At 36.4% G+C, this 26,902-nt stretch overlaps 1 protein-coding gene across 11 annotated transcripts in view; it reads left to right on the forward strand.

The window, feature by feature from the left end:
* Positions 1-26,902, forward strand: part of BLTP1 (bridge-like lipid transfer protein family member 1) — a 124,104-nt gene that overhangs the window by 84,227 nt on the left and 12,975 nt on the right. For 6 of the 11 annotated variants that reach the window (XM_074867245.1, XM_074867247.1, XM_074867251.1 and 3 more), the window contains 21 exons: positions 3,170-3,267; positions 3,551-3,736; positions 4,751-4,919; positions 5,425-5,636; positions 6,799-6,997; positions 7,563-7,622; positions 8,868-9,094; positions 9,990-10,120; positions 11,499-11,622; positions 12,624-12,733; positions 13,780-13,870; positions 14,435-14,497; positions 16,124-16,368; positions 17,019-17,234; positions 18,558-18,738; positions 20,127-20,319; positions 22,480-22,641; positions 22,760-22,899; positions 23,958-24,159; positions 24,556-24,759; positions 24,875-25,054. In XM_074867245.1, the coding sequence (XP_074723346.1) occupies positions 3,170-3,267; positions 3,551-3,736; positions 4,751-4,919; positions 5,425-5,636; positions 6,799-6,997; positions 7,563-7,622; positions 8,868-9,094; positions 9,990-10,120; positions 11,499-11,622; positions 12,624-12,733; positions 13,780-13,870; positions 14,435-14,497; positions 16,124-16,368; positions 17,019-17,234; positions 18,558-18,738; positions 20,127-20,319; positions 22,480-22,641; positions 22,760-22,899; positions 23,958-24,159; positions 24,556-24,759; positions 24,875-25,054 (3,393 nt within the window). Of the gene's footprint in view, positions 1-3,169; positions 3,268-3,550; positions 3,737-4,750; positions 4,920-5,424; positions 5,637-6,798; positions 6,998-7,562; positions 7,623-8,867; positions 9,095-9,595; positions 9,797-9,989; positions 10,121-11,498; positions 11,623-12,623; positions 12,734-13,779; positions 13,871-14,434; positions 14,498-16,123; positions 16,369-17,018; positions 17,235-18,557; positions 18,739-20,126; positions 20,320-22,479; positions 22,642-22,759; positions 22,900-23,957; positions 24,160-24,555; positions 24,760-24,874; positions 25,055-26,902 lie in introns of all 11 variants that reach the window. The other 5 variants (XM_074867252.1, XM_074867253.1, XM_074867256.1 and 2 more) reach the window with 4 other exon arrangements.

Consider the following 26,902-nt stretch of genomic DNA (forward strand, 5'->3'; position numbering starts at 1 on the left):
GTCTGTGTTCCAGAACTGAAAGCAAACCAAAAAGCTGATAACTTGTGCCAGGCAATGATATTTCACTCGGCAAACAAGTTCTAGCACCCTACACACTGGAAAAAATAGTACAAAATTATACAATTTTTTTCTCATATGTGACTACTCTGAGGGGAAACGTAAGGACTGGAAGCTTTGTTTGACACTTTAGTTATTTTTTAGTAGTTTTTAAAAAAATACAGGAATATAATTTACTGTGGATGTTACATGACGGATGAGGAGATTAACAGAAAAGCACATAAGTGAAGAACTATAGAAGTGTTTTGTTGTTCTTTAAGTCAAAATAAGAATTCGCAGATGGGGATAAACAGTAAATTAATGAGAAAAAGGAAAAGCAATAATTAAGAAATATTGTCTGTCTGTTAATAATAAAAAGTCAAAAAGAAAGTAAAATAACCAGGGAAAATAAGGGAGTTTGAATTTTACTAGTTATGTTTTTAGAGGAAGAAGGATGTATGTGAGAGAGAATGGTACAGGATGACAAATGTGATTAAATATTCAAAAGCAGGTGAAATTTCAAGTAGTTTGATTTTAACACTTTTTAAGTTATCCTAAAAGACTATTATAGAAATATAGCTAATTTTTACTGGAAAGCATTAATACTTGAAAACATCATGAGGAAAGATAAACTAAAAAGTGGTAACTGAGTGAAAGGAGTGTCTGTGTGGGCATCTACACACTCCTCTCATATACCTCTGCGTGTGTGTATATATATATATATATATATATATTCATGCTTACAAACATACATAAAGGAAATGTGCCCTCAAGGGAGTTAAAGGATGCAAAGGATAAAATAGAAAATGTCAGAATCCCTGAAAGATAAGAAAAAACAAATTTTAAACACCCTGATGTTTGTTACAGGCAAAATACATTAGTATTGCATAGTAAGAGAACACTTGGGGAAGAATAAACCTTCAACAGCTGACATTATTCTGTTAGAACAATTTTTATAAGAGGACCATAAAGTGATAAAACAGGAAGCCTATATTAGATTTCTTTTACAACATTTCTCAGTCTCTAGAGTTCAATCTCTCCTCTGTTTTTATGTGAGGAATTAATTATCATTGCTGGTTCTTTGCTTTTTCAGACTATAAATTTGTATTGCAAGTAGCAGCCTGATGGTTTTTGAAATGTGACTGCTACCTTCCATGTTGTGGTAATTCAGGAGGAACGTGGTCAGGTGTCAGCAATCCATGGGTCTGGGCACTGAATGCAGAACAAGGGGATGGAAGATAGCTTTTGTCCTTCTTGCTTTCAGCAAAGTAATTTACATGGCTTGAAAATGCCAATTAGTGTAATACACTAAAGTGTTTTTTCTAATTATGGTTTCTGTTGCACTAAAATATTGATTGCGTATTATCCTTATATAAAAACTGGGTAAGTACCAATTACTTATGGTGAAGTTGCATAGATTAAAAGCTAGTTAACGAGCAGAGGACAGAGTCATAGAATCATAAAATGGTTTGGGTTGGAAGGGACCTTAAATATCATCCAGTTCCAACACCCCTGCCATGGGCAGGGACACCTTCCACTAGACCAAGTTGCTCAAAGCCCCGTCCAGCCTGGCCTTGAACGCTGCCAGGGAGGGGGCAGCCACAGCTTCTCTGGGCAACCTCTGCCAGTGTCTCACCACCCTCACAGGGGAGAATTTCTCCGTTGTAGCTAACCTAGATCTCCCCTCTTTCAGTTTAAAACTGTTACCCCTTGTCCTATCCCTACACCCCCTGATAAAAGAGTCCCTCCCCAGCTTTCCTGTAGCCCCCTTTAAGTACTTGAAGGCCGCTACAAGGTGTCCCTGGAGCCTTCTTGTCTCCAGGCTGAACAACCCCAACTCTCACAGCCTGTCCTCATAAGGGAGTGCTGCAGCCCCCTGATCATCTTTGTGGTTTCCTCTGAACCTGCTCAAGCAGGTCCATGTCCTTCTTACGTTGGCAGTTCATAATAATTCGATCTGCAAGTTGAGGGCAGTGTTGATTTAAAGACAACTGGTCTCTGCTTTCAAACTCATATCACTTTTTGCACTGGTTTATATAAAGATACAAATCCAACTTCTAATTGAGTTTCATTCAAGAAAATTATGCTCCCTTAAGCGACAGGGTAGATGGAGAAATTTTATTTAAAAGTAATATCTCTTTCTTTTTTCTTCTTTTAACTGGCAAATGCTTCACAAACTTCATGAAGAAATGTTATTGCAAAAATAGCCTCTAATATGCATGTGGAGAATATATGAAAGATGAGTTAGTTCTCTTGCTCAGAACCCTTAGGTTATCATTCTAGTTTTACATGATCCTAGTTAAGAATATTGGGGGGTGGGGGGGTGGGGGGGGAGCGAGCCAACAAAAAGAGGAAGAGGTTATTAAGACTATTTTGGAGAAGAAAAACATCCAGATGTAAAATAGAGTGATAAAAATTTACTGTTGTTGTTTGTTTGTTTGTTTATTTTTTAACCCGTGATTTAACTGCCTATTCTTACCACCAAGTACCTATAACTGGAAGAATTGGCGTATATGGACACAATTAATGGCTTAGCGTTTTCCAGCAGCAAGCCCTTCGTATAAACTAAGATTGAATACAGATCAAATCTCAAGGAAAATTTAAACCAAGATTGCTCCTTCAAGTTAGGGCCTATGGGGATATGTAACTTGGGATGAAATATCTCAGGATGAGGAACTAAACACAAAAATAAAATAACTACAGAATACTTCTTCCTCCTGACATTGAAAAATACTGATATCATTTCAGTTCCTCTTTTCATACAATTTGTACAATATTCAGTCAAGTGTTTAATTTTTATTGTCAGATAATTAGGAGATACATTGGTGCAGGAGACAAAATCTTTCTGAAAACTAGGTGTTACTCCTTACAGGCTTTGAGCTTTCCTGTGGAAAGTTTCCCAGGAGGGAGGAACATGACTCCCTGCCTCAATTCTTAGTAGAGAGCTATTAACTATATGTAACAAGCTGAATCTGCACTGATGTCTTCCATCTTTAACCTATATTTGTTTTTACAAATCTTCAACTAGTCACTGTTTAAAATGAGGCTTAATTCACTGTCACCTTCTTTTATGTCTATTTGTTTTAATGTTTTCTTCGTTAAAACTCTGAATGTGTATATTTAATGTGTACAGGAGGGGAGCAGCCAATACCTCTTTGGAATGAACATGATGGCACAACTGATGGAGAAAAACCAAAAATTCTTCTTTACTCATTGAGCCTACAGTTTAAGGTAATCTTATGATGACAAAACAGTGGTCCTAGATGTTATTAATGTCTTTTGGGTTTTTACCTCAAAGCTTATTGAATCCAGAATACTTTGCATGAAGAAAAAGACCTTGAGTTTGGTTCCTGTAATCTTTTAAAATAGCTTAGTGGCATTGCATTGTGAAAAAGGCTATGTCTTCTTTTTTTGCTGCACAGTGAAAAGGGTTTTTTGTTGGTGTTTTTTTTTTTTTTTTTCTTTATGTCTCTGAACCAGATCCTAATAACTTTGTACCTTCCTTACTCATTAGGGAATTCAAGTGACAGCTACAACTCCTTCAATGAGAGCTGTGAGATTTGAAACTGGACTGATAGAACTTGAACTCTCAAACAGACTGCAAACCAAAGCAATGCCTGGAAGTAGCAGCTACCTCAAACTGTTTGGGAAATGCCAGGTGGATTTAAATCTGGCACTAGGACAGATTGTTAAACATCAGGTTAGTGTTCAACATCTTTGCTTGTGGTGTTCTTAATAGCGTGTGATCAAAAAATACATAGCCAAGCCAAGGAGCTGTCTTACACTTCTGTTCTCTTCTGATCTGGCTGTGGAGTGGGTGTAAAGTGTAGAAGGGCTGGGGAGGGCGTTGGGTTTTTGTTTGAGATTTTGGGGGGTGGGGGGTGGGGGGTGGATTTTGTTGTTTTTTTCAGCTTTTTTTTTTTAACAAAAGTTTAAGCATTCTGCAACACACAGTTGTGGAAATTTACTTCCTGAATATCCTCTCGTATTTTGTTAAATAGTAGTATAAAATAAATTTTCTCACTTGAGTCAGGAAGGGACTGGAGATGACTTTTCAGAAGAATTAGCAAATCTTCATTATGAAGGCCAGTGTACATGCATAAAAAATGGGAGGAGTCAAGTATGGGCTTTTTTTTTTCATGCTATTAATATTGTAGAACTTACTAGCCCTTTGTGACAGTAGTGCCCTTGCTACTGAGTCAAATTCAAAATTTTTGTTGATACTGCTACTATTTTTAGGTTACATGAATGCAATAATAAGATCAGACAAGATCCCAAATTTGACTAGACCTACATTTTGACCTAGTTTGTCTGTATTAGTTTAGCAGTTCTATCTCTTGGGTTCTTAAACCCACTGTTACCTGGAATCACTAATTCTGTGATATGAAAATATTTTGTGATGCCTAGAAACAAACAAATACAAGTCCTAGAACCTATAAATGTACTGTCACAATAGAGGATCTGGATATATAAATAGTTATTTTAGTTAATATTTTATGATAAATAAGGAAAATAACACTGTGATCAGAATTTAATGTAAGAAGATTGAATATCCTCAAAGGAGCTTTGGCTAGAAGAGAAAAAGGGGAAAGGAGATGTCTTCTCATTGTAATTTTACATTTTGTCAGAAGCAGTAATTTGATTACTTTTCCCCATCCCTGAACTCCTCTCTACTGCAAACCCCTCCCCCTTCCCATTTTTTTAACATTTTAAGGTTTATGAAGAAGCTGGCTCAGACTTTCATCAAGTTGCCTATTTCAAGACAAGAATTGGATTAAGAAATGCTCTCCGAGAAGAAATCAGTGGCTCATCAGATAGAGAAGCTGTGCTCATTACTTTGAACAGACCAATTGTTTTTGCCCAGCCTGTGGCCTTTGATAGAGGTATTGAAGAGACAATTGCTACAAATTTGTCTTCATACTGAGGAAGCAATATATTTTTCAAAGAGGCTTGATTATTCAAGATTTAATATATCTCATGTTAAATCAAAATGTTAGGTAGCTGAGAAATTTAGGAGATTTACTGCATGCCAACAGGTTAATAATTCCCAATGTCAAAAACTCCATTTGGTGAGGTGATTAGTTTTCAGATGGTTTGGAGGAAGTTGCTTTTGTAAGTCTTCACAAATGAATAAAGCTGAGAACAACATCACTTTTTGTATGTTAATGTTTTAACTTCGATGCTAAATGATTGGCTTTGTCCATCTTGTCCTTTGCAGCATGAGCCTCTTCACTATATCCTGAATACGTGTGTGTGTCCAGTGTTGTACATCCACTGTCTTAAAGTAATGGAGAAACCATAAAAATGAAAAAAATTATTTAGTGAATGTGCTGCTTTTTTTTTGGTATGTGTTGAATTCAATTAAGCATTTCTGGTTCCTTCATAAAGCTGTGCTGTTTTGGCTGAACTACAAGGCTGCGTATGACAACTGGAATGAACAGAGAATGGCTTTACATAAAGATATTCATATGGCCACAAAAGAAGTAGTAGATATGCTGCCTGGCATCCAACAAACCTCTGCACAGGCTTTTGGGACCCTATTTCTTCAGCTGACTGTCAATGACTTAGGAATTTGCCTGCCCATCACAAACACACCTCAGGTAATCAAAATGTCTGAAGCAACATGACTGTCAGTAGTCTGTTGAAATATCCATTTGTATGTGGTACATGGCTTTTATGTCCATAAATGTATTTTATTATCACATCAACGCAAAAGTCATAGGATGCTGATAATTGCACCAGTGACATTGCTTGTAATAAAAATGGTGTTCTCATTTATAGAAGATCTAGGTTATACATGTTTCAATTGGTGTGCATGTTTTGGGGAAACCTAATGGATTCTTGTTTACGACACATATGAGTGTAGCACTTTGGAAAGTCTGTGGAAGCATTTCAGATGGAACATATTTTCTTGAAAGCTCCCATCACAAATTCCAATTAATCCTTAATTTTTCATATGATAATAGATAGAAAAACTGAAAACTGTTGGCTTTACTGTGATGTTCTGACACATTTGTTTGTTTAACTAAAACAACGACAGCGAGTATGAATAACTATTTGAGAGATATAGATATATGTTTTTCAAACAGTTACTTCTATTTAGGAGCTCAGACTGGGTTAAAGAGAGATATTGAAAATACAGTCATTGACAAAAACTTTATCATTGTAGTACAGTACATTGTAGTACATACTTATTCTGGATCAAAAGAAGCCTAGCTTTATAAAAGGTAATATGTGGGCTTTTTTTCAGGTATATAAATTATAGACCTTCGTTTACAAAAAGCTGGAAAATAATCAGTCAATCTGTGTATTGAAGACTGCATAATTGTAAATATCAAAATAAGCACAAAAAAATCACGTAAAAATTAAAGCTACTTTTCATTGTCATTCAATCAACTCATGTGCAACCCTTCTTGGAGGAAAGAATCAATGCTGGGTTTGTGTTCTGTGGTCATGAGGCTGTATGCTTCATAGCCATTTAGTCCTTGATCAAACATGGATTTTCTGTCCTTTTCCAGATTAGCTTGACTCCCAGTGCCCTAATATATTTATATTGTAGGCATTGCATTTAGAAAACAACAATGCAAGACATTGTACAGACAGATGTGATGCTTTTGAAACTTTCTGCAGAGAAGGAAAAATACAAGGAGTTATGAGAAGGCGATCAGTTTTCTCCCAGGGAAAGATAAACAGCATTTAATGCATGTACAGTATCACTGACATTGCAATGACCAGTAAATTCTCTGTGATTTTATTTTCCAGTCTAACCACACTGCGGATCTTGACACTGGCTCTGCTTTAGTCCTGACTATTGAAAGCACGTTAATCACTGCCTGCTCCTCTGAGTCTTTAGTTAGCAAAGGTCATTTTAAAAACTTCTGTATCCGCTTTGCTGATGGCTTTGAGACAAGTTGGGATGACTGGAAACCAGAAATAAGAGGAGATCTAGTCATGAATGCTTGTAAGTGGATGTGATTTCATACCGGACAATGGTATTTCAGATATAAATCCACTTTTACCCTTTCCCATGCCTTTTAAAACTGCTGAACTTTCCCTGAGAAGACTTTGGCCTTTTGAAAGCAGAGTAATATGGATCTAAAGGTTGTATTTCTTTGTTGTTTTCCTTTATTAATAAACTTTGTTGATACATGTCTCATTGTAAGCATTTAAATTCTGTCTGAGATGTTGGAAGAGTTGGATGCATTGCTTTTATATAATTTCATAAGATCCCAGTACGTTTTTAATAGTTTAATATAGATGGGTTTCATTTATATGTATATCTATCATTATGGTGAAGATTCTAGAATTTATATGGAATTTTAAGTTGATATAAACTTGGATGTTAGCAAGTAGATTCACTTTACTAAATAAGGAGTTATTCAGTGGGAATTAAAACTAAACTTCCTATCCAACACCACTCCCCGTGTAATTGCGGAGGGTAAGAGACTGAGGTGGAATTTGGAAGGGCTGGTCTAAAGCAATTTTGTCTGCCTAATCACTGTATGTGCTTCATATATTTCATATAGGTGTTGTGCCAGATGGTACATATGAAGTATGTTCTAGGACAACAGGGCAGGCTGCAGCAGGTAATACAGTTTTTTAATAAATTAAGTTCTATACAAATAAAGCATTTATAAAATATGAAATTTAATTTTTTAACTGTGTTGTAATTTAATTGCTGGTTTGGTGTCTTGTATTGTTTAGTATTTTGTTTTCCTGGTAAAACTCCTCAGTGTTTTTATCTGCTCCATCTTTTCAAGCTGTTCCAGGCTTTGAGTCACATCAGCAACACTGGTTTTAGATTTTTACCTGCAGGAGAACACGTGGTGTATATGTGTTTGTTCCTTGGCTGGAGAATAGTCCTTTGTAACAGCAATGTTGTCCTACTGCTTCCTGTCCTAGGACTGCTAAATCTTCCAGGCCTGGAATGCTGAGACTGTGCATCCTGAGCTCCCATTCCTCCCTCACCTCTTCAGAGATGGCTTCTATTCTTCCCAAATTCCCTCTCTTCCCAGTCTCTCCTGCTGAGTTGTTTGGACATTCTTCAGAGGCCTCAAAAACACCTAGCAATCTGTCTTGATCTTCATACCTGTTGCTTGCTGCTTCTCATCTCCTTGCCCAAATCTTGCATCTATGTTGTCTCCTGTCCCCATGGTTTTGCTCATTGTCCCCCCGCTCGCTTTTTTGTGCTGAGGAGACATAAAAATTCAACACATGCTGCAACTATTAAAAATTTTACGTCACATGGATTTGTGAATGGTGAAAACTAGGATGAATCCATATAGAAGGAAAAACATTATCTGGTATATTTCTGCTTAAATCGATTTCCTTATTTTGATGCTGAAAGTTGGGAGTCATTAGAAAAATCCTGGGAAGATGGTATTCAGCAGGCACATGACACATATATTATAATATCTTCCAGCATCATTATTCAAGACTTGAAACTGTAAATAGATTGGCGTTTTTACATACAGATAGACATCCTTTATATTTCTTGCTGTTAGAAATCCTGTTTTGGAATAGAATGCTTGGCTGCAGTTGTAAGAGCTGAAGTTTGAGATGCTCACCTGGTCATCAGCTTGGCTGAAGGGAATATATTTTCATTAGGTTTATCTGTGTTCATCCCTTGTTAAAGAAATACTGACTTCATAGCTGTGAAGTACTTCCAGCAAGCATTTCAGCTGTGGAAAATATGTTTTCCTCAGTGTGGGCAGAAAAGACAGTGCTTTGTAACTGATAAACACTGTCTTGGCTAACTAATACATAACTCAGTGTGGGGGATTTTTTAAAAGAGGAAAAAATGGTTAAATTTTTTTTTTTTGTAAATACAGAAAGTAGTAGTGCTGGAACCTGGACGCTGAATGTGTTATGGAAGATGTGTGGTATTGATGTCCACATGGATCCAAACATTGGGAAAAGATTGAATGCTTTAGGCAACACCCTCACGACGCTGACAGGAGAAGAAGATATTGATGATATTGCTGACCTCAACTCTGTAAACATAGCTGACCTTTCAGATGAGGATGAAGTTGATACTATGTCTCCCACTATACATGCAGTAAGTGAATCAACCAAAATGAGTGCTACTAATTGGAAAACATGTGACAGAGTCTTCAGTCAAATGGAAAGATCTTAGTCTTGAGTTGAGTCCAGCATGCTACTCCTTGTGGCTCATATAACTGGTGTTACAAATCAAAAAAGTTTATGTGCTACTTTGCTAACTCCATATTTCAAAGGCAAAAAATCACAGGTCCTATTTCTACTGGTGTTATGTGGAAATATCGATCTGGATTTGAAAATATGGAGACACAATATCTAACTTCAGGTACCTGAATGGAAAAGCTGTGGCTGTAGATAGGTTTTCTTAACAGTTGCTAACAGGAGCATATCAGAAAAAATTCTTTTTCAGTACTTCTACCCAGTATGCTGCTGACCTTCCTTTTTGGTTTCACATAAAAGCATTTTAACAGGTGTTCTTTAATGGGTATCTGAAATGTCTCTTGCCTGCCAACAGTGAAAATGTTATCCCAGAACACTAATGTTCCTGTTTGTTGTTTAGAAATCAGGTGGAGGTTCATTATGTGGAGATGCACGCAAGCTAACATTTGGGCAGCGGATTGTAAATCACCTGCTGGGTTTGAGCCCCCCAACCCATCGATACTCTGTTCCTGTAGAATATCTATTGGGGTCAGCGAAGTGTGATTCTCTTCAGTCTAGCAGATCTCACATGAAAGCAGGCAGATCCTGCTCATGGGGACATGTATGTAGTAGTTACAGTGTGTTTAACTGAATGATGGGGTTTGGATCACTGGAAAAAATCCAATCAGCTGCCTTTTGAGTTGAAACTGATTCTTTTGCATGCACTAGTCCAAATTTTAAGGTGTGAAATTCACTTTGCCTATCGTACTAATGTCCAATTTTTGAGGAGGGCATTAATTGTTTATTTTAAATAGGAGATTGTTGATCACCGACGGCAGGGAGCTTCCAGTATCCAAACTGGAGAACAACGAGGAAGAAAATTTGTGAAACGTTTAGTCGATATTAGAGAACTCAATGAGCAAGCTAAAGTTATTGATGACTTAAAGTAAGTTGGGTTTTGCTGAATTTTTTTCCTTTTCTGTTCTTACCACATATCTTGTGGCATTTTGATGGTCAAGTGGAAATAGTCTTTATTTAAAAATCAAAAATGGTCCTTTCGGATTCCATAAGACAAAACTATATATGCAAGTACTCTCTCAAATTCTTCCCCAGCTGTCAAATTAGTCTATATTCTTTATGGTTCTGCATTACAATGGTTGATTATAATCAATTTCCTATTGATTCAAAATCACAGTTACATCTTTATTATCATGGTGATAAAATATATTACTTTGTAACTGTAACATGCTTAGTCTCGTTCACTGGAAGAATAATATTTAAATAGACTATTTTTGCATCTTGTAGGTGATATTTTAAAATTAAATCTCCTGTGCTTTACGTGAGAAAACCCTGAAGAAAGAATTATTTCACATTTCATAAATTTCATCTGAATTTCTGTGAATTTTACTAATAATTTTTCTCAGTCATGGTTTGTTGGGCTTGCTTTTTTGGTTTTATCCCTTCCCTAAGACAGTCTTTACTATAAATGGATCTGTCTGTGATAGGAATTCAGAGCTTGGTGGTTATGTGTTAAATAATGAAGACAAGACATGTTTTACTACTTGAAATAAAATTGCTGTCATCATTCAGAGGGCAATTGTATCTGAACTTTGGATTTTAGGTTAAATATTTCTTCTAATAGGAGTTCAAGAATCAAAATTATTTTTTGTGCCTGCCTTTTCTAAGTTTATGAATGCTTCAGTAAACTGTGATTCTTACAAAATAGTAGTTGTTTTATAGTTTTTTAAAATTATTTAGCAGTGTTTTTGCTACAGAAGGCTGTCACTACTATGTGGCAGGGCTTTGGACTATTACAGCAGGAGGATTTTTCTTCATTCTGCTGGGGATTTTCAGATTTGCCCATCATGTTTGTTTTTAATTAAACAGCTGTCATGCGATTGAAAGCCTATAGGAGGCCCTTAATCTCCTTGTTACATCTAGGGCTTTTTGAAACAAGAGAGTTGCTGCATAGCTGCTGTTATTCTCCTCCTTAGCATCATGGTAGCAGTGTTGTTTGGAGGTCTCCTTGCATGTTAGCTTGTTCTACATCCTCTATCTGCTCTGCTAAGTCACTGGGAGACAGAAACCTTAAAATCAGAGAGTCCTCTTAAGGAAAAAATATTTTACCTGACAAAACGTTGTATCATGAAACAAGAGTAAATCTTCTGCAGCTATCCTTGGCACTTGTCATAAGTAACTACTGAAAAAAATGAGAAAATGGGAAAATTCCCAGGGAAAGCCAAACATCATTGCAACACAGATTTTGAAATGGTGAAAATAATATCATCTATTTGTAAGATAACTCAACCATGATTTATCCCCAGAAAATTAGGTGCAAGTGAAGGAACTATAAATCAAGAAATTCAGCGCTATCAGCAGCTGGAGTCGGTGGCTGTGAATGACATCCGCCGAGATGTTCGCAAAAAGCTACGTAGATCCAGTATGAGGGTAAGCAGTATTAAATTACTTTAAAAATATGATAGTGCTTGCATTGCATTGCTTGCATTCTTTCCTGCATGTTGATTAAAGCAAAGAAAATGTTGGTAATGGAAAGGAAGGTTAAGAACGTCAAATAGTTCGCCAACTCCTTTACCTTTTGAAGGGGCTGGGAAAGGTTTTTCTCCCTTGTAATAACGGTGATAGGAAAATTGAAATTTCAGAGATACTATAATGTGAACGGGTTTATTTGCACACTCACAAGAAATAGTCAGAAAATATGTATTTGAAGATGTCACTTACTCTTAGCAGATCTTAAAATGATCCCTTATTAGACTGATGGCAGAGACAAGCATGTTAACTGCCTGGGCAAATGATAGAACCTATTGTATTCCACTTGGCATGTGTGCTTTCTATATGTGTGTTTTATATATAAATAAACAGTATATTTGCAGAGTTAGGTGACGTAAAAATAAAAACAAGCTACTAAGCATAGACGCTAGAAGAAACTAGACAAAAACCAAGCAGTGTTGCTGGTAATCCACACACACATGTGGCTGTTATCCCAGGCCCTGATAACAAACCTGGCAAAACATTATTTTCAGTGTGTCCTAGTGCACAAGGTCCAAATACGATGCTTCAATAATAATAAAAGATCTTTCAAGTAGTACTCTCTTTGCAGCTCTTTCTCAGGTGCTCTCATCTTAGCTCATGTTCTTCTGTTACTGTAGTGGTAGCTAGGAAGGGTGTCCAGCAAAGTGATTAGATTAACTTTGGGTACAGTTTTCTCTTGGCAAGAGGACATCACCAATTCCAGCAAGTATGAAAAGTGAACATGTATCCAGAGGGAAGATGAAGATGCTGGCAAGTGCCAATAAGAGATGCATTTTAGCTATTATGGAACAAAAAATCTTTTTACTTTACTGGCACACCTGTATAAAATAGTATTTTAGCTTGCCAGAGTTTTTGCCTGTGTTCTCAGCTGTTGCATTTAAATGTTATTTTTATTTTAGGCTGCTTCCTTGAAAGACAAATGGGGTCTCAGCTACAAACCCAGCTATAGCCGATCTAAGAGTATTTCAGCGTCAGGAAGACCACCTCTGAAGAGAATGGACAGAACAAGGTAAGCTTCTCAGAATTTGAGATCTGCCATAGCAACACTATATGTAACAGCAGAAACATTGGACTTTGGCCCTAAGAATCCTTTTATAATAGGCAGCAGCTGTATGTGGTGGAACTGGATAGGAGGAGGTCAGCTGGGAAGACCTGCATGTTCTAAAAAGTAACTCTTCAACATTTTGGAAATGTCTTTTTTGACAGACTTAGTATGTCTTAGTATGTCTATTCTATGAGAATAGAAATTCATAATAGAAATTGCCTTCAAATTTGAATATTTCTGGAGAAGTGAAAGGAAATTTAGAAATAATTCAGGTGTGAAAATATCAGACAGCAGATATTCCAGGGTAAAAACAGCTTTATAAGTACTCTAAAGTGAATTTTTCAAGGTGCCCTTGAAAAGGAATCTTTCTTCTAAATTAATTAGCATTCTTGATAATTAAAGCAGAACAAGTGTTGAAGGCGTTAAGTTCTAGTTCAAGATCTGTCAGATGAAAACCACTTTCATTTTACCTTTTCACAAGGTTATCTGAAGAGAACCAGAAATCGTATGGAAAAGATAATGGGGCTCTTCTGTTGCTCTAAAATAAACACAGAGTTCTGGAAAATTTAATGAGTATGTCAGTTGTGAATGAAAAGTACTGTGTGTATACTATAAGGCCAAAAAATTCTTTTCAGTTGCATCAGAGAATATATAATCTGCCAATTTGCTTTATGTCTCATGTTGTAGATCACGAATACCTTATATTTCTATAATTTCTGCATATTGGCTCAGGATCAGAAAACTTGCATAAAGAAATAAGGAGAGATTGGCTAGTGATAGACTGCTGGCCAAGTAATGTGTAGCTTCCTCCTTTTACCTTCTCCCCCTCCTTTTTCCTTTTCGTGTACCCCAAGTGCTTCAATTATAATTTTATACTTTCTTCCATAACAAAATCGTAAGTACTGACCATACTTTTTTATTGCTGTATATTTGTGTGGTTAAATGTTTGCATGAATGTAAAATCCTGTAATAAAACTCAACAAGCTATTGTGTTTTGGTTTTGCGTATAGCTCTCGACTAGGAGACAGTGAAGACCTCCCAGATATCCGTGTAGACGCTGCATCTCCTGGGCCAAGAGTAACTTTCAACATACAGGATTCTGTAAGAATTACTTTATATGCCATATAATTATATGTCCTGTGCCATTTGGTCACAAGTTCATGAGACAGGCATACCTAGGCAGACCTGAATTGCCTGTATGTTTTTGTGTGTGTCTCTGTCGGTGTGTGCCTCAAATAATGAATGTGATTTTGGAAGATAGATTTCTTTTGATAGAAGACAGATCTGTTTTGGTTTCTTAACACAGAAATTAATTGGATCATTAGAGAAAATATTTGAAAATGGTATTTTTTTATTATTTTTTTAGGCTGACACAGTAGTAAAACAATTGTTTTGGAATTTTTATAAAAGTGTGCAAAAAATCATCTAGTGGTTTGGGTTTTTTTATGTGTTTGAATATATTTAGAGTTTTGGAAATGGGTATTAGCCAGTTTGGTGTAGCCCTACAAGTATATCCTTCTGTATGTTTGAAATGGATTGTTGAATCATTGGTTTTGTTTGTTGCTATGTTTTCTCATTTTATAAATGTTCCTATTATGTTGTTTTTGTATGGCTGAGATTATTGTAATTGTTTTAATTTATATATTCTTTTCACTTCTAATTAAGTTGAATAAAACAGCTTTGGGGATTGCACAACAATTCAGCTGTCCGGGGGAAGGGTATTTTCAGGTATTTCTGAGAAGAAACAAGTATTCGCTGCCAGAGAACTAATTTATCTCACAGGGAGCTGCTTTTCAATGTTTCATCTCTCTCTCTCGCACTCAGCTAAACAGAATGTATATCAAATTTGAAAATATTTAAATTTAAATATATAAAGTAAGCAGAAGAACATAATTGTTGATGAACTTTTCAGAGTGTTTCTACACACTCATGTATACCTAAAACTTGCTAGTTTTTGTAAAATGAATTATTGGAATTTTGTTTGTGTATTTATGAAAACTGATCAAGGCTGATGTAAAGCCATGTTAGTCTAGCCTTGACATGTGCTTTAGAAGAGGATTTTAGTGTGTGTGCCTTCATCTGTTACATTGTGTTCCGAGATTGCAGGCCTCAACACAATAACAAAATAACTGTTAGGTGGGAGGACATCTTCTCACACTTATTTCTGTTGAAATTCCTGTATTTAATGCAGAGTAAGACATTCTCAAATAATAGTGAGTAGGGAATGTACCAAAACTTAATACTCAGAGAACAGATGCGGAGTTTGAAAACTGCTTTCAAAAAAACATGTTTAGGGAAAATAGTAAAGATTTTTTAAAAAAAACCCCAAACAACTAAAAAAAAAATGGCAAACCAAACCAAACAAAAAACTACGCTCAAGAGATAGTAATACACTTTTTCTCCCTTCCCACTCACATCACACTCCCAGGAAATAAATTGCCATTTCTGAGAGAGAGGTGGAAATGAAACATAGAATTGTGCTTTGAACATTTAAATATGTTCACATTTAAAAGCTATCCTACGTTTTTTGCAGTTGTTTATATATAAGTTCAGTTAGTTTAAGCTTTGTTGGCATAGCAAAATGCTATTAAACACTTAGAGGTATCAAATGTTGAATATTAAAAAAAATTAAAAATCTTACTACACATTATAATGCCAGTTCTTCAGCAGAGCTCTAATTTGAATTTGCTGACGACAACTGTGTAGCTTTGTAGTAACACTGCATAAGTAGTGCTGGTGTTAAACTAACATTTCTAGATATTTTTCACAGGCATTTTAAGAAGTTACTGTTTGAAAATTGCTTGTGTGGTGCTTGTCGTGGGCTTTATGTGAGAAACAAGAGGCCCCTTTTGGAAATTTAGCCCGAAGTTCATTTCGTGTTAAAGCATGTGTGCCCAAGAGCACAGCCCAGAACCGCAAACGGGTGCTGTACATTCTGTGTTAGCGTTCTGCATGCACGCCTCACTAACGCTCCTGGGTGCCTCACCCCTCTACAAGGTTCATGATGGGTTTTGCTGTCTTTTGTTCTTCTCTTTCAAAATATTTTTTAAATTCAAATGAAATGTTTCCATTCCTTCTGATCATGTGAATTGGTCAGAGCATGATACGTATTTAGCTAACAGATTGAGCTCAATCACTAGGCAATGGCAAATGTCTCCCCACCGAGCTTTCATTTCTTTCTTCTCCATAATCTGTCTTGCAATTTCTACACCTGCTGTCTCTGTATTATGAGGAACTTGGGAGTGAGAGTTTCTCATAGCACTCTTGCTTTTTTATTTCCAGAGCTATCTGCTGCATTCTCAGTGGAAACGATATGTGTGGAAATTTAATGTCTTTTTGTCTTTTTATAATCAGTTTCCAGAGGAGACAGAAATGGACCTTTTGTCTGTAACTATTGATGGTCCCTCCCATTACTCATCTACTAGTGAAGGCTCATGCTCGGTATTTGGTTCACCCAAAACTCCAGTAGTCTTCTCACCCGGCATTCCCTTCCAGCCTGAAGAAGGACGCCGGGATGACAGCTTATCATCAAGCAGCGAAGACTCTGAGAAGGAGGATGACCATGAAAAAGGGAGGACGTATGTTTACAGGAAACCACCGTAAGTAATGGTCCTAAGGGAAGAACACAGAAATTAAGAAGATACACTAAAGTCAATACACAATGGAATATTGACTTTAAAGCTACAGAATCTGTTACTGCAGAAGGATTGAATTTTGCCTGAAGTGTGTTTGAGGAAGTCAGGGGAGGTTGTGTTTGGCTGAGGTGACTGTGAGGGAAGGAGGAATTCTGATCTGAAAAGGAAGCAACTGTTAGAAATTTCAGGGCTTGGAACAGAATAAAAGAACTTGGAAAGTGAGTTTTTTTGAGGCATGGGGCAGGTTTTAGTGGGACCAAATGACAGGTTTGTTAAATACAGCATAACTTTCAGTTGATTATACCTCCACAAAGTGCATGTAATAATGTAAATATATACAAATATAAAAATGATTGTATACATCTTTGTGTTCCTTTTCTTGATGGAGAATTTAAGAAAGGATTAGTTCTTTTTAGTACCATATACTAAGAAAGGATACTTAGTAATGTGTTAATGGAGAATGGATCACTGTATTGCTGTGTATCAGATAAGGCCTTTTCCACAAAGTTCTTAGAAGATTATATACTGAGTGTGGACATAGTCTAAGAATGCCTCCTACCATCTGTTCAGGTAAATATCACACTAATAGCTAATCCACAACTGTGCCTGTACAGGAGTACCTCTCGCAAGAAAGCAACAGGCTTCGCTGCTGTCCACCAACTGTTCACTGAGCGCTGGCCAACAACACCTACCAACAGAAGTATGACAGGCACAACCACGGAGAGAAATATTGACTTTGAACTTGATATCAGGGTTGAAATTGATTGTGGAAAATGTGTACTGCACCCTACAATGCTTCAGCAAGAACATGATGACATTAGTTTACGAAGGTAAGAAACGTATTACTTAGTTGCCTTATGAAGAACAGGGTACAAGTACTTTATTCTGCTTTAGATGTCAAGTCCATCTGATATCACCATCACTTCAGTTAAGACCGTATGTGCAATAATTAATGACTCTTAGGCACTGCCCTGTTTGAAAAACATAGAAGATGTATGCATTAGTTTGTTACCATCACTTTATTCAGAGTAATTATCACTTCACAACATCACCATAAGTGGTGATTGTTATGGCCGAGTATGGCGTGGGAAGTTGCATTTGTTTAGCAAGAAGCAGTATATGCCTCTCTTCTGTTTTTATTTTTTAAATCACGTTTTATCTTTCATAAATAAAACGTTAGGCTGTCAAAGCACTTGGATTTTTTTTTTTCAGCCTCCGAAGTAGTAACTTTACAACTTAGTGAAGCCACGTAACGGTTTGACTAATAGTGGGGCTACTACTGTGTTTTCTCACGATCTCTGAGGGCTCCCATTATTTTTTGAGTGTAAAAGCATGCTGAAATTATGTATCATTCTTAATAAAATGCATTTTTTTAAATTATCTGGGGCAACAAGTGCTTTACTTCTGATCTTAATGAGGTTTGATCTCATCCTCAGTTTTTAAATTCTCCATTTTTCAAGTGTATGTGATTGGGGATGTAATGGCAGCTTTACATTAGTTTTTAATATGTTATTAATAATATGGTGAATTTTAAGAAACTTGTTTGTCAACAAAGATAATTCTTAATAAGTTCTCTGTAAGAAAATTAGATTTACTTGTTTTAACTCTAATTGTAAGAAATAGGAACAAATGAGAAATACTTTTTCTTACTGAGAAGTATATATAGGAGATCTGTAATAAGAAAGCAATTTGGTTTCTGTCTTTCCAAGACACTTTTTTCTAAGAAGTGATACAGAAGGAAAAAGAATCTCTTAAGAATTTATATGAAGACAGGCTTTACAGCGGAGAAGGAAAATTGATATGTTTTCTGCATATCAAAGAGTTATCCTAGATCATGTTGTGTAGTGTAGATGAACTTGACTGTAAGAGTACAGAGCATTGGAAGGTATTTCTCTAATGACATAACAATAATTTTGTAGATTTTACTACCTGAAATAATCACATAATGAAAATGGTGAAACCAGAGTGGGCAGATGGAAAGGGAGTAGAGGTCACAGAAAGTAAAGAGTAAAGCAGAGATTGAAATACTTCCTTATATAGTTGATGCTACAAATATTGTTTAGACATCTCTAGGGTTTTTAATACTAGAAGATATACTCTTATTAATATGAGTATTAAGCTTGCTTTAATAACATGCAGTGTATTTATTTTAGGAGCTATGATCGGAGTTCCAGAAGTTTGGATCAAGAGTCGCCTTCAAAGAAGAAGAAATTTCAAACTAATTATGCATCTACTACTCACTTACTTGCTGGCAAGAAAGTGCCATCATCTCTACAGACAAAATCTAGTGATGTGGAAACCACAGTGTTTTATATTCCTGGGGTGGATGTAAAGGTAAAAGGAGTGTATAACTCATCAGGGAAGCACTTGCTCTTTCTCTCTGCTCAAATATGATTTCAAAGCAAATACATTGTTACAGTATGTATAAGTTCAAATCTTTTTTCAGTTATGTAGATACTGCTAAAATAGGAATAATGATTTCTGTAATACTACATTGAAAACTGATAGATGCTTTTACCCTCGTGTTCTTAGGGTGGGGGGGAAAACAAAATCTTGTATGTACCATCGAAAATAGAACTATGTCAAATGATGCTCCGTAACAAACAGTGTATGTCATATTACATAATGAAATCTATTCCATTAGTATTTTCACGTATAAATTAGACATTTGTTTTGAATATTTTCTTCTCTGACAGGTAACTTACATTGTATGCCCTACTGTATGTCGGTAATTCATTGGAAAAGCAGCTTAGTAGTTGGCCCACTAACACATAAAGCTCTTTTACTGTGTCTTCTGTGTAACTTCTTATAGCAATCAGAGTCTTAGTATAAAAACTATTTTTTTAAGACAGTGTTCTCTCAAACACCGTCAAACTGTACACTGCCTTCTTTTTTTAATCATTGTTTCTATACCCTAGTAAGAAAAAGGTCTCAACAGAAATGTTCTTGTACTTGTGATTTGAAATCCTATGGAGTAAGAACAAGAAAAATAGGTCACTGCTGCATGGAAACTTCATGCAATTCAGTTGAGGCAATGCCACAAATCAAATGCTCTTCACTTGAAACAGCCTGACTTTTCTAGTCTTTCAATGTGGAAGGGCTGTGTGTGTCCATTTTCCAATATTCTAGGCTATCTTCAGGGATAACAGTTATGCCTCAGGTCCTGCCTGTTGCTTTTAGTCATATTTAGGAATAACTAAGCATTCTCTACAGCTTTTGTTATGATCTGTATTTTCATTGATAGTGTATTATGCACATATAGGAGGGGTGAACTCTTGGAATATTTCATTATTTTTATTTTTTATGCAGCTTTCTGTATGCTGGTGTTTAGTAGTGGAATAGTTTCACCGTGCAGTAAGACAGAAAGAAAGCCATGTGGATGGGAACAAATAGTTGGTGGCGCAGGATGTGTACGACATAACAGAGCGGAGAAGCAAGCTTTAGGCACCGTTCCTAAATAGTTCATTTCCTCTGTTTCTCTGTTTCCTTGATTTTTTTTTTTTTCTATAGCTTATTAATTTATCTATCTTTTTTTATACAAAGAATTCAGATCTTTATGTGCACTGGCTATATCTGTAGAACATGAATTGGAATGTAGTGTATCTTACAATATTTTTGTAACTAATGAAAAAAAAAGTTTTTAAGGGAAGGAGTGACACCAAACTACTGTATAGAAATTGAGCTACTTGTATAAAGTAAATTGTACTTTCTTTGCTTTCCAGTTGCACTACAACTCTAAGACTTTAAAGACTGACTCACCAAATACTTCTCGAGGATCCTCTTTGCCAAGAACCCTTTCCAAAGAGTCCAAGCTGTATGGTATGAAAGATACTGCCACATCTCCTCCTTTATCTAGCACTGTCCACAGCAAGACTAACACCTTACTTCCTCCCCAACCCCCACCCATCCCATCAGGTACTTATAGACAGTAACCTTCTAAAACAATCATGAATATATATCTTTCCTTCATGTAATCTACTAGCTTTAGATCTGTCTGCATATTACCTGAAGCACTATATTTATCAAGTCTCAACTTTTGGCTGCAGAAACCTGATTCCAGAAGAATGATTGCAGTTCATAAAGCTGCATCTTTGGAAATCTCTTGCCAAACCAGTCTCAGTAATATCTCTGTCATAGTCACTATATCCTGGGGATGGGCTATCACTGCCTTTTCTGTTTTCATTTAACAAAATAATGCTTATTACAGGAAAGAATAGTTTAAGTATCTGTATAAAAAGTGAATGTTGACTGGTTTATTCTTCATAATCCAAGAAAAAAAAAATCAGATGAATCCTTGCTTCCATACAGTACACTATTCAAAGAATACTTGCAGCTCTTAAGTGCCTTCTGCTGCACAAGTAATGCATAAATTATTGCTTTCTTGAACTGGGTTACTTCTTGTAGTACTGAAGCAGCTGTTTAGACATATTTGTTAATCAAAATACCAGACCAGTGTCATCAACTGTTGCAGGCCCTTAAATAACCATGATTTGGAGTAACATGAGTTTTAATACTTAAAGTTTTGTTTTATCTCAAATGATTCCTGTTTTCAAGCAGGAGTCCATTGTTACATCATGTCAGATCTAGAGGTATGTAGATTGCACCTCCAACTTCTGAGACATTCACTCTTCTCTTCTTTGGCATTTGACTATTTCTTTAAAAACAAAGCCAAACCTTTGCCAAAATTTGATGAGCAGGCAAAATTAATAACTGAAGAAAGTTGTGTGTGGATGTTTTGTCGTTGGGTTTTTTTTTTAATAAAACCAGCAGAGATGCTGGGAGAGAACAGTGAAATGGGGACACCTTCCTCAATTACCCATGCTGTTGAACCATTAGCTCTTACTCCTTTAAATGTCCATCTTCTTTATGGTTACCAAATGTTGTGTGATCTTGGTTATACTACTTTTCTTCAATTTTGTCCTGTATTTTCCTATCCTCTTTCCAATCTTTGCCTTTTAATTTTTACCTTGTCATGTCCGGTTGCCGAGTCTTACTGGTGTTATGTCTGTAAGCTCTACATTTGGTGGGGGGCTTACAGAAATTACACTTGTATGATGATATAAATGTCTCCCTAAACTAGGGATTTCAATTACTGTATTTCATTATGCATTGTATTTTTATAAATATTTATTAGTTCTGAATTGTTTCAAAGCACATTTATTATTATTTATATTTTTTCAATATTACTTTTCCTCTGGAATGGAAACCGCCTTGTCTTATTGTCTTTGGTCTCCGGTAAGAGCAAGAATAGGACATCTAGTCAGAGGCACTAGACAGAATAGTTTGTGCAGAATGAAAATTCAGTGCTTGTTTTTTTTAGTAAATAAAAGGACTTTTAAGCTCCATTTTAGTCATTTAGTTAATGTTTATCTTTTTCTTAGAGAATTTAAAATCATTATCTTAATTTATCTCCATTCTACTAGCTGTACTTCATAGAGACAGTAATTGAGCTGTTACTAATACCTTCTGTGCATATTTATATTTTAGTGAGTGTTAATCCAAGTTGTAGCCTCTTTCACAGATTTAGAAGACAACAATCTTTTTATTAGTTTATACTCAGGCTAGCTCAAAGCTTTTAAAAGTGCTGGTTTAGAATCTTTAGTTAATCTTTGCATAGATATAGTAGGACTTGTCATTTACAATTTTAATTTTTTTTAATGTATTTTCTCAGTTTAAACTGTCATTCTTCCCAGGCTCATGTATTCATTTTTACTAATTCAACTTTCATTTCCAGTCAGCTGTGGTTACTTTGCATTGTGTATTTGGAAAAGAATTGTGTGTGTCTGATTTCAGTGCTATTTTTTAAAAAGCGAAGAGGCAACAATGACATAAGAGTGCTTGATCAAGAACATGTGCAATGGTATTACAATCAAGCATGACACACTAATAGTTATTTTTGCAGTTTTCACTGAGAAAACTTACAGTTTAATTTTTATTAACCAATCTGATTTATGCCTTTCCAGATGATGATACAGAGAATTGGAGAAAATGGCTATTAGTTATCAAGTATCTTATGTTTATAAGTTACTGTTTAGTAGTATTACATTAGACAAATTTATCTTTTAAATGTTGCAGCCAAAGGGAAAGGAAGTGGTGGAGTGAAAACTGCTAAACTGTATGCATGGGTTGCTCTCCAGTCATTGCCCGAGGAAATGGTGATTAGCCCCTGCTTACTGGACTTCCTAGAGAAAGCTCTTGAAACCATTCCAATTACACCCATTGAAAGGAATTACACAGGTAAGTTGCATATTTCTATTCTAGTAGTCTGTGCTTTTTCTTTTTTGTCTTCTGGAGGCATTGAGCTGCTCTTCACTTGAAATTCCACTTTCTAATGAGTTCTTGTGCTTGTTAAAAGCTGTTAGTTCACAGGATGAAGACATGGGGCAATTCGATATGCAAGATCCCTTAGAAGAATCCACAACATCGTTGGTATCATCCTCAACATCAGCATATTCATCCTTCCCTGTAGATGTGGTGGTTTATGTACGAGTTCAGGTGAGGTTTTAACTCAACATTCAGTATATTAAGTAACTTCAGTCATGGTCTTTGAGACAATCCATTCTTCTAAGTTTTTTTTTTTCAAAAATAAAAAATATTTTTAAGTGTCCTTTCTGAGATATTAACGTCTAGTGTGATGATAAAATAGGACTTACTTCAGCAGAGGTTCTGCAGTATTTTAGTCCCATGGAGACCAAAGAAATGAGCTATTCTGAGAAGTCATAAAAGTTCTGAGCATTTTTAATCATTACTTCTTCCTTGACTCTTTTGGACTTTTTTTGAAAATATCTTTCATAACTAGTATTTCCATCCATTATTTATAGGTACTGTTACAAAACAAAAATAATAATTAAAGATTTTCTCTGTTTATATGGAAGATGTAGGAACGTACACTTATCTACAAGGCATTATTCATACTGCTTAATATTTGATGTGTCTGGGCTTTTTCTATGTGTAAGAAAGACAAGTTCTGCTGCAGTGGTTCGGAGCACTTCAGCTTCATCTGTACATTGCTATTATATTTTTCACTTTGCTCAAACATTTTTTCCTTAAATAAATTTGATTAGGTTCCCAAACTGAACAACATATTCTAACAGATGCGCGCTTTTTTTATGCCTATGAAAATTAACCACAACAATCTGTAGCCTCTCTCAGCTTTTACTTGCAAACTCATCTGGCCAAGAATGTGTTGAGGGGAGCTGAGGCTTTCAGCATCTGCTCAAGTGATTCTGCATAGTTCTCGCATGAGATGGGCTATGAATTGACTTGGGGAGGAGGAAGAGAGGGGGACGTACATGTCCCCTGCTGCATCCAGGCTTCTGTGTCTGTTTTCCAAAAACTGATCCAAATAATAGCCCTGGTATTGAAGGGATTCCCTGAAATTAATATATCTGTATCAACTTGTATACAGTTACCTTACTAATTCTAAAACCAGTCTGAAAAGGCTCTAATTTGGTAAGATTTAAAAAATAAATACATAGCACTTTGTAAGCCAAATTTGGGATGTTTTTAGTATTTTGTATTTGTTCACTGAATGTTTTGTTTCTGTCTTCCAGCCCTCTCAAATCAAGTTCAGTTGCTTGCCGGTGTCAAGAGTTGAATGTATGCTGAAATTGCCTTCCCTGGATCTTGTTTTCTCTTCAAACCGAGGAGAACTGGAAACTTTAGGTACAACGTACCCATCAGAAAACATGTCAGTTGGTGGCAATACTTCACAGAGTGGCTCAAAGAATTCAGTTAGTAAATCTGGAGCACCAGGTAATATGTATATGAATGTTTATACAGCTTGCAGCATAAATAAATACAATGTTCTGTTGTCTAAAATTAGAGAAGAAGATAAGCTTTTACACACCCTAAGGCTAGACATTTATGTATCGGTGAGTTCAGTAGGATTTCTTCATGTTGTATCAGTTTCCCCTTAAAATGCTGCACAGATGCAGTATATTGGAGTTTTTCTTGTGTTGGTTAAGCGAGTTCAGTTATCTCTTATAAAGGGCTAGCATCAATACATAAATATTTAAACTACATTGCTGCTACAAGGACATGATTTGATGTGCATTTGGTCTGTTTAATATTGCTGTTAGCAGTATTATTTCACATTTGAAAATGCTTTCATACTAAAACTAACTTTTGCAAAAACAAATTTGACTTCAGGTTCATCACCTGGACTAGGCAGCCCTCTTGGCAGAACACGGCACAGCAGCAGTCAGTCAGACTTGACTACTTCTAGTAGCAGTTCTTCAGGCCTGAGCTTTACTGCCTGCATGTCTGACTTTTCCCTTTACGTGTTCCATCCATATGGAGCTGGAAAACAAAAATCTGCTGTTACTGTTCTAACCCCTGGATCAGGAGCCTTAGGTACAGAACAAGTTTTTGTTTGTTTTAATGAACATTTTTCAAGTTTGGCTTGGTTTTCTGAACTGAAGGTTTGAAAAGGTCACAGAAGATTAAACTTTTTCCTTTCTATTTCTAGGTAATGTGGATGAGGAACCAACTTCGGTCACTGGCCGGAAGGATTCTTTGAGCATTAACCTGGAGTTTGTGAAAGTCAGCCTGTCACGAATAAGGCGTTCAGGTGGTTCCTCTTTTTTTGAGAGTCAGTCTTCAAGCAAAACTACCAGCAAGATAGATACTACATTGATAAACATATCTGGTAAATGGTTGTTTCATTTTAATCCCATCTATTCAGCTAATTAGAGAACTGCGGTTCCAGTGATAGACTTCACTCTCAGCAACTTTTACAGATGTTACATGAGAGCCATCTACTTGTAGTGCGTAGTAAAATTTCTGATCTTTTTGAGTGAAGGAGGGATTGATATATTAAATTTTAATAGTACCTGGAGTACCTATTTGCAGATGCACCTTTTTAGCCTCCTGATTCATTTAATGTAACTAACACATCTCTGACATCAGTCCATGTGATTTAATGTCACCCTTGAATAGTACTGGCTTTGGCTAGGACAGAGTTAGCTTTCTTCATAGCAGCCCATATGGTGCTGTGCTTTGAATCTGTGGCTGAAACAGCGTTGGTAACACACCAGTGTTTTGGCTATTGCTGAGCAGTGCTTGCACAGCCTCAAGGCCTTTTCTCTTTCCCACTCTGCCCAGGAGGGGACACACCAGGTCAGCTGACCCAAAGTGATCAAAGGGATATTCCATAGCATATGGTGCTGCGCTCCATAATAAAAGCTCAGGGAAAGGAGGATGAAGGGGCGATATCAGTGGTTATGGCATTTGTCTTCAAAAGCAGCTGTTAGGTGTGCTGAGGCCCTGCTTTCCAGGAAATACCTCAACATATGCCTGCCAATGGGAAGGAGTAAATAATTATTACTTTTTTTCTTCACTTGTATGCACAGCTTATGCTTTCCCTGTTAAACTGTTGCTACCTCAATCCACAAGTCTCCCTGCCATACTTCTGTTTTCTCCCTCTCCCACAGGAGGTTGGAATGAGTAAGTAGCTTGGCGGGCATTTGGCTGTTAGCCAGGGCCAACCCCAAACAGAGATAAAGCCTAAATTGTTTGTGTCTAGTTAGCTTTAAGTTGTTATTTTAATTGTATTGCAGATATTTCTGTCAGGGATTATCAGAAGTAAGTGATCTGAAGTCATTATTTAGTAATAATGTTAATATGTCAACTTTATTATATGGTCTTACCATGCAAAAGAGGGTGGTTATTTTCCACCTAATGGTACAACGTATATTTTTACTGAGCTATAAAATCCCATAGCATATATTAGCTTCTAGAGTCTTTGAATAGTATTGTCTGTTGAGCAATATCTATGCCCTTCATTTTTTAACCCTGTTTCTTGAGAAGCCCTAAAGTCTATATGACCGCAGTGTGGTAATATGCAGCGGCATGAACAGCAATGAGATGGAGCATGTAATGCTAATCTGTCCTCACACAATTTGCTTCAATGACAAACTCAGTAGCTTGGCTAGCTTTTAAATATTTTTATATTAGCTATACCAGTAGTTCTTATTGTTACACGCACGCACACACACACCCCAATCCTTCTTCCTAAAATACTTCATTTATTCCTCACTGTCATGTGTCATTAGAGTTCAAATAGTGGGCTTGAAATCCTCAAGCTCTAGATATGCCACTTCACTTTGGTGTGGCCATTGCGAATCTGTTTTACTGCTGGTGATCACAAAGAGCGATGGTAACCCAAAAATGTACGTTTCTTAGCGCCATCAGTTGAAGGGACTACAAATCACTAAGGAAAAGTGTACGATGAGGGTTGGGCTTTGGGGCTGGGTTTCTTTTCAGCTTGTTTGGTGGAATTCTGCTGTCTTCTCAATGTGTTACACTGCACTAACTTGCTTGCTGCAGTTAGAAAGCAATTGAGTATGCCTGCAGTGTTTATTTAGTATAGCCTCCATAAGTCTCCCCATACAGAAATGAGCAACAAGGGAATGACCTTCAGCAGGCCACCCAGTGCCTGAGTGTGAACGCACTTTTACATCACTGTTCCATTGGAACAGAAAGATAAATAAACTGA

The sequence above is a fragment of the Strix uralensis genome, chromosome 4, assembly GCF_047716275.1.
Source record: "Strix uralensis isolate ZFMK-TIS-50842 chromosome 4, bStrUra1, whole genome shotgun sequence".
NCBI classification, from domain to species: Eukaryota; Metazoa; Chordata; class Aves; order Strigiformes; family Strigidae; genus Strix; species Strix uralensis.